We start from the raw sequence: 7,034 nt of genomic DNA on the forward strand, positions 1-7,034 counted from the left end.
TCCTCATGTTTCTTTCCAATACCTTTGTTTCTACTATCCCACATAAGCTAAGTTTTCGGTGTTACCATCCCCTAGAGATTAACATACATAGAACCTAGACCTAGAGTTTATGATGTATTTAGCTACTCTCACAATCCATAAACTAAACTTCAACAAACCATAATAAATGTCTTTATTAAAACGAAAAACATGATAACAAAATGGAAACATATATAAAAAAAAACTCTCTTTATTCTTTTTAGTTGCAAGAAAAAAAAAACTCTCTTATTGATACTTGGTATTGTCATTCACTTGACTAATTATTAACCATAATGAGAATAACATAGTGATTACATCGAAGAAAGTGTTCAAGTACGTGTCTATCAGCCAGGTCATCAACGGGCATAGGGCCATCGTGGAACAGGAAAAACGGCCAACTTCATCATCCCAATATTGCAATGGACACCATTACGTTCTCCACAAACAAAATAGTATGGTTGCCACCTTTTAAGTACAAATTTAAATCCATCACCACCACCTTGAGTCAAATTTCCAATCATCTTTGCTTTTCTCAAGTCACACCTTTGGAAGCTCCAAAAATCTCTTACCAAGTACACACTATGAGGGAAAGTCGTGCTATTTGGTGGATCATACTTAAACACTACACAACGAAACAACATAGATAAACACAATTGTACAAATAAACGAAGTAACATCTTTTATATAAATAGGAGGGATTTTTATAACGTGACTGTCAGATTGACGTTCGGATATAAACATTTTTTTATTTTTTTATCTTGAATCTCTTCGTCTAACTCTATAATTTAAAGTTTTTAAAACAAACTTTTACTTTTAACACGTGGAGATTCAACTTTCCACATTTATGACACAAACATATATAATGACACTTAATAGTTAGTTAAATGTAGCAATAAACGTACCGAGCGTGTCCTTAAGAAAGAAAGGACCGTTGCGGAAAGACCAATCAGTGTAGTTGAAGCCAAAGCGCCAGTTATCGGAGCCACCAACATTGATTATTTTGTGAGTCTGTTTTGGGGGTCTGTGAGAGAAAATGGGAGGCCAGTTAGGGTTAGGGTTTGGTGGCCAGTTGGGGAAATTTGGGGGCATGTTTGGGTAGTTATTAGGGAAACTAAGTACTGAGACCAACATTGAAGAAGCTGCTACTAGGAGGAGAAAAAGTCCTTGAGCTAAACTAATGAATCCAGAACCCATCTTTGATGATATTCAAATGAAAACTGATGAATGACTGAATGTGAGAATGACTGGGGAAGTATGGGGTTTATATAGCATACTCAGAGAAAGAAAGTCAGCCAATATATTGTGGTTTAAGGCCAAATTACTGGTATTGGTTAGTTCTTTCTTTCTTTGGTGGGTTGGCCAGAAAAAGAAATCTCTCTCTTTCACTCTCTCAACTTGTAAGAACTCATGATCACTCTTCCTGTGCTCCTCTCATTTTTGACTTACCTAAGTGCTCTAGTCAATTTTATATGCTAGGGAAAAAAAATTAGCATAGTAAAAACCAACTGATTCTGTTAGGTGTGGTGTGAAACGAATTTACAACAGACTTAGTTGCATAGCCGGATAACGATTAATGCAAAAAGGTGTGCGATGAGTTTACAACCGAAATGCCTCTACCGAATCAACTCTCCGAACTTCACTACATTTAACCAATTATATAATCGAACCGTTCAATAATAAAGACTCTGGTATGGTAGGATGTCTTTCTGAGTTTTCTGAACGTGATCAACTTAGATATTTGATTCAACTAAGTAACAAAATAAGATTTTTCTACCCTGCCTATAGGAAATATTTTGCTTTGAATGGTCGGTATATGAAAATGATCAAAAGTTTAAAATGTTTAAGTAGATCTTATTTGTGAGTTCTTTTTTTTTTTTAATGAAATATTTGTGAGTTCTTTAGAGTGTGCACCTTTACAAGAAACACATGCTATATGAATTTTGATTAATTCTAAAGGCAATTAAAAGCTCTCCTAAAAGCAACATTATTTATTCTACAATACAACTACCGTTACAACTTACAACCGGTTCGGCCTATCACCTACGGTTCCTACCATGTACTGTCTCTAATGGGACAAAGTAGGGAATGATTAGTAAATGAGACGACAATGAGAGGCAAAATCAAAATCAGTTATGGGACGGTAATAAGATTTGGTGATGAAAACCGATCCACTCCTAGTAGCAATATTTTATATAAGTTTTTGTTATATTTAAATAATTAATATTAAAAGAAAAATTCAAGGTTGATCACGAACAAATTAAATTAATCATCTTACATAATTAGTTGCACATATTTCCCAAATAAATATTTTGTTATTTATGTAACTATGTATAACAATTAGATAGTTAGTTGTCCATCGCCCTTTGGTGCAATGGTTGGACACCCTCTTAAGTGCATGAGGTCGTTGGATCGAGTCTCGGTGGAAGCAATTTGCCATTAAATTTTTATCCTTGTAATTTAGGCTATATAACTTGTCGGGCTTTAGGTTTTTTTGTCTCTTTCATTCTTGGTTTAAATTAGGCGACTAACATATATCTAAAATGTTAAAAACAACTTTTTTTGTGTGTTGAAATACACAAACATCCTTCTCATATGAAAAGGCCAACATCAAATTAATTCCTCATCATATGAGAAACCCACCTATTGAACTATCAAGTAGACCATTATCAGCTACAGAGAACATTTTGTTGAGTGAGCCTCCATCAAAAGATGAAATATGGAGAACCATAAAGAACATGAAGTCAGGAAAGGCGCCTGGACCGGATGGGTTTTCGGTATCATTCTACAAAAAGTCTTGGGACATTATTGGTGATGAGGTAACATCACAAGTTAATAATATATTCATTACAGGGATATTACCAAATTCTCTCAACCATACTTTTATAGCTCTTATTCCGAAGGTACAAAATCCGGAGAGACCAGTGGACTCCAGACCAATTTCGTTATGCAATGTGTTGTATAGGATCATCACCAAAATCTTAACAAATAGAATCCGTCTGATTATTGGGAGATTAATATCGCAGGTGCAAAGTGCTTTTGTACCCGGACGTCAGATTTCTGACAATATTATTATAGCGCAGGAGTAATTTCACTCTATAGCGAATACATCGGCGAAAGAGGGGGTTTTTGCTTTAAAAGTTGATATGGCAAAAGCCTATGATAGAGTGGATTGGAGATTCTTGAGTTCGGTTCTTAAACGTTATGGTATTGTGGCTAATACTCACTTTTTAATAATGAATTGTGTATCGACGACATCTTTCTCCATCTTAACGAATGGAAGACCTAAGGGTCTATTTCAAAGTGAGAGAGGATTAAGACAAGGTTGTCCACTTAGTCCTGACCTATTTATTTTATGTGCGGAGTTTCTGACAAAAGTGATGGATCAAGCAGAATCCACCGGATTATATAATGGGCTGAAAATTAACAGGTATGCTCCTACCATCAGCCACCTTATGTTTGCAGATGATTTGTTCTTTTTTGGAAAAGCAGGGAATGCTAATGTGGAGAGACTGAAAGAAATTTTAGACTTATATGCTCGGTGCTCCGGACAGCTTATAAATTATAGCAAGTCTTCTATTCACCTTAGCAAGAACTGCAATCCTGTCAAAAGAGAATTAGTATTAAAAATGCTCGCGGTAAAAGAGATGAAAGCAGATGATATTTACTGCAACCAAAGCATAAGATTGCCTCATATGACTCTATTTCTCAAAAGATAGACAAGAAGTTACTGGGGTGGAAGAGAAGTACCTTACCCCATGCAGGAAGAACTACTCTCCTAAAAAGTGAATTATCTTCTATTCCGGTTTATTTCTTGTCGACAAATTTAGTACCCAAAGGGGTAATGGAATCAATTGAAAAGAAGCAAAGAAATTTCTGGTGGGGGCATGATACAGATAAATCCAAGATGCATTACATCAATTGGAAGAAACTACAAGAAAGTCAGAAAGAGGGAGGACTGGGTATTCGTAATATGGGTATAGTTAATGAAGCTTTGGTGGGAAAGTTACTATGAAGATTTCTTTCAGAACCAGAATCTATATGGGCTATATTATTAAAAGCAAAGTACCTAGAGAACGAAGACGTTTGGAAACATAAACCTCGTAATAGTAACACAACTACATGGAAAGGAATAATGGAAATGCGGGGTCTATCGAAACAGGAAGATGTTTTTCAGTTGGGGATGGTACAACCATAAGGATTTGGGATGACCCTTGGATACCGAATATCCGAGGGTTCAAACCAGGAAAGAAGACTGAAGAGACTATGGTGAAAGACTTATTTTATGTAAGTGACTTAAAATATACCGATGGTAGATGGAAAACGAACCTGATTGAGGCGACCTTTGATTCCATCTCTGCAATAGCAATAATAAAACTACCAGCAGCAAAGTTAGGTGTGAAAGATAAAATGATTTGGGTATTCACGAAGAAAGGAGAATTTACATCAAAATCGTTGTATAAATCTATCGCCAAAGAGAGACCTTCATCGTCAAATAGAATGGAGCTGACTTATGATCTCCAATGGAGAAAAGTGTGGACACGGGTTGAACTAGCACCAAGGGCTCAGATGTTTATTTGGAGGATATTACAAAATGCATTGCCCACTATGAAGAGAGCATTACGATAGAATACCAAGCGTCTCGGACTTGTCGATTATGTAAGTCAGATGATGAAGATATCGATCATATCTTCCGTACATGTCAAATTGCTCATGAAACATGGATGGCGAGTCCATTCAATCTCCGGTTGGACGGGGGCATGGAATTCACAGAGATATTGTGTAAATGGTTAGTAGGGGAAGAAGAAGAAGAAGTTATTGCATTGAGATTATATGTCTTATGGCATTTGTGGAAAGCCAGGAACAAATTGGTTTTCGAAGGGATTACAACATGTAGTTATTCCATCATAAATTCAGCGAAAATCATGTTAGATGACTTCTCGACGATCACAAAATTATCGGAGGTCACAAGAAGGAATGAAATACCTGCTACATTACCAAATTGGACCCCCCCAAGCAAAGAAAAAATGAAAGTTAATTTCGACGCATCTTACAAGGAAGGGAAAGCAGGACTAGCTGCTGTCTGTAGGAATGGTAATGAAGATTTTGTTCTAGGAAAAACAGTAAACACAATAGCCTCCTCACCATTAGAAGCCGAGGCAAAGGCTGCTAAACTCGGAATTGAAATTGCAACGGATCTGTACCAATACGAGTTCATCATTGAAGGTGATTCGATGACGGTGATACAAGCTTGTAAGGCAAGTGATGATGACGCCCCTTGGGAACTACGAACATTAATGGTAGAAATAAAAGAAGCGAGCTCCATTATCCAAGATTGTTTATTCACTCATTGTAATCGTAATGCTAATCAAGTAGCGCATAAACTAGCGCACCTTGCTTTTAATTCTGCTTTGAACACAACTCAGGAGCTCTTAGAACCTCTGAGTTGCATTGTAAGCCAATTGGCTAGTGATAAAGCCATGTTTGCTCAAATAAATTATTAATAAAGCTAGGCTTGGGCCTATTTCATAAAAAAAAAATGTAGTAGGAGTAGGACTATATGGGTATATGAAAGAAGTTTAGCAGTAGCATCTTAAAAATTGATGACATATGTAATTGGTCATTCTTTAACAAAAAAAAAAGTACCTTTCGTTGAGAATTGACAAATGCCATGGATATAATTGTTGTAGTAGTTTCTCTTTGTAAAAGTTTGACCTCAAAAGACTTATAGGTTTGATTGTGGAAAATATTTTGCACCCAAAAGCAAAGTCAAGAGGAGAGATGTATTGGGTTGGTGAGGGGTGGGCAGACAGGCAATGATATAATGGCAAAGGTAGTAAGTTTTCTCCCAAATTTTAGTTGCACTTAATTACTCACAAAACTTTTGACTTGTAATCACAAATGCTTAGTTTAATTAGTCCACTGATCACAAGAAATTTAAAGAAGTGTAACCCACGTTTAACATAATGTACTTTCACATTGGGCCTTAATATTGTGATGGAGAGGCAACCGAGAGTACTAGACGAGGTTAGAGCATCTCCAATGCAAAACTTAAAAAAACTCTATTTGGCTTATGTGTTGAGTCTCAATTGAGATTCCCTTTCCTATGTGGCTAACTTGAGTGTCTCTAATTCAAGTCCTTCTCCAATGCAACACTCTAAAAAACTCTAATAGATACACATGTCATACATACATTTAATAGGAAAAAGTGGTTGAGAAAGAAAAGCTTTCTATTGGTTCAAAAATTAAATTTGATGACTAGGACACTTAAGACTCTCAAAAGAGATCTCAAAAATAGAGTTTCTAGTTGAGACATCTTAAAACTTAATGCTTCCACATCAACTTAAGATCTCAATTGAGTTTTGCATTGGAGAGATTTTTTCTCAAAAAAAACTCTAAAGTCCTAGGTGACACTTAAGATTTTAAGATTGAGTCTTGCATTGGAGATGCTCTTAGTACCACGAAGCGTCAAACTAGAGTGAAAAATATCTTTTGATCTAAAATGGGATTCTAAGCAAACACATGATGAATTTTTCATTTGTAGGTCAATTCTATTTTTTAGCCTTTAAAATAACAAGTTTATAATTATATAGGTTTTCGACCCTTTTCTGTCTTTGGAGATTCTGAAATTTCAAATGTTTAGAAGTTTCTTTCATTTAGAAATGGTTTATGAATAAATAACTTCCAACACTACATAAAAGGGCTACTTTACTAATTATACCCATAGAATGTAGTATGTAGAATTCAACGATTATTCTATATTGTCCGTCTATTTTTACGAGTTGAGTCGATGTTATAAAACTTTCTGAAGTTTAATTGCATGGAAGAATTTATCGAAGATTTGGATGGCCGGCGTTCAAAAACTAACTTTTATTTTAGCGCAACTATACCTGACATGTGAGGACAAGTCATGAAAATTCCCGATAAAAAGTTGAAGTCACTAAACAATATGGACCGACATCAAGTATAGGAGTAGCAGGACACAGCTAAAACTAAGTTTCATCTCTTTTGTCTTGTCA

At 35.7% G+C, this 7,034-nt stretch overlaps 2 protein-coding genes across 2 annotated transcripts; one reads left to right on the top strand and one right to left on the bottom strand.

Annotated features, from left to right (window-relative positions):
- Nucleotides 1-230: 230 nt before the first annotated feature.
- Nucleotides 231-1,265, bottom strand: LOC147548139 (uncharacterized). Its single transcript, XM_086670242.1, has 2 exons — nucleotides 921-1,265; nucleotides 231-640 (listed from the first exon to the last, which is right to left on the bottom strand). The coding sequence occupies exons 1-2, from the start codon at nucleotides 1,210-1,212 to the stop codon at nucleotides 375-377; spliced, it is 558 nt and encodes a 185-aa protein (XP_086526368.1). The 5' UTR covers nucleotides 1,213-1,265; the 3' UTR covers nucleotides 231-374.
- Nucleotides 1,266-4,739: 3,474 nt separating this feature from the next.
- LOC147548140 (uncharacterized) lies at nucleotides 4,740-5,519 on the top strand. Its single transcript, XM_086667994.1, has one exon. It carries the CDS (start codon nucleotides 4,740-4,742, stop codon nucleotides 5,517-5,519), a length of 780 nt encoding a protein of 259 aa, XP_086524120.1.
- The last annotated feature ends 1,515 nt before the right edge of the window (nucleotides 5,520-7,034 follow it).

Source organism: Eschscholzia californica, unplaced genomic scaffold (genome assembly GCF_041429995.1).
Source record: "Eschscholzia californica isolate CP2 unplaced genomic scaffold, dmEscCali1.0.p SCAF_3, whole genome shotgun sequence".
NCBI classification, from domain to species: domain Eukaryota; kingdom Viridiplantae; phylum Streptophyta; class Magnoliopsida; order Ranunculales; family Papaveraceae; genus Eschscholzia; species Eschscholzia californica.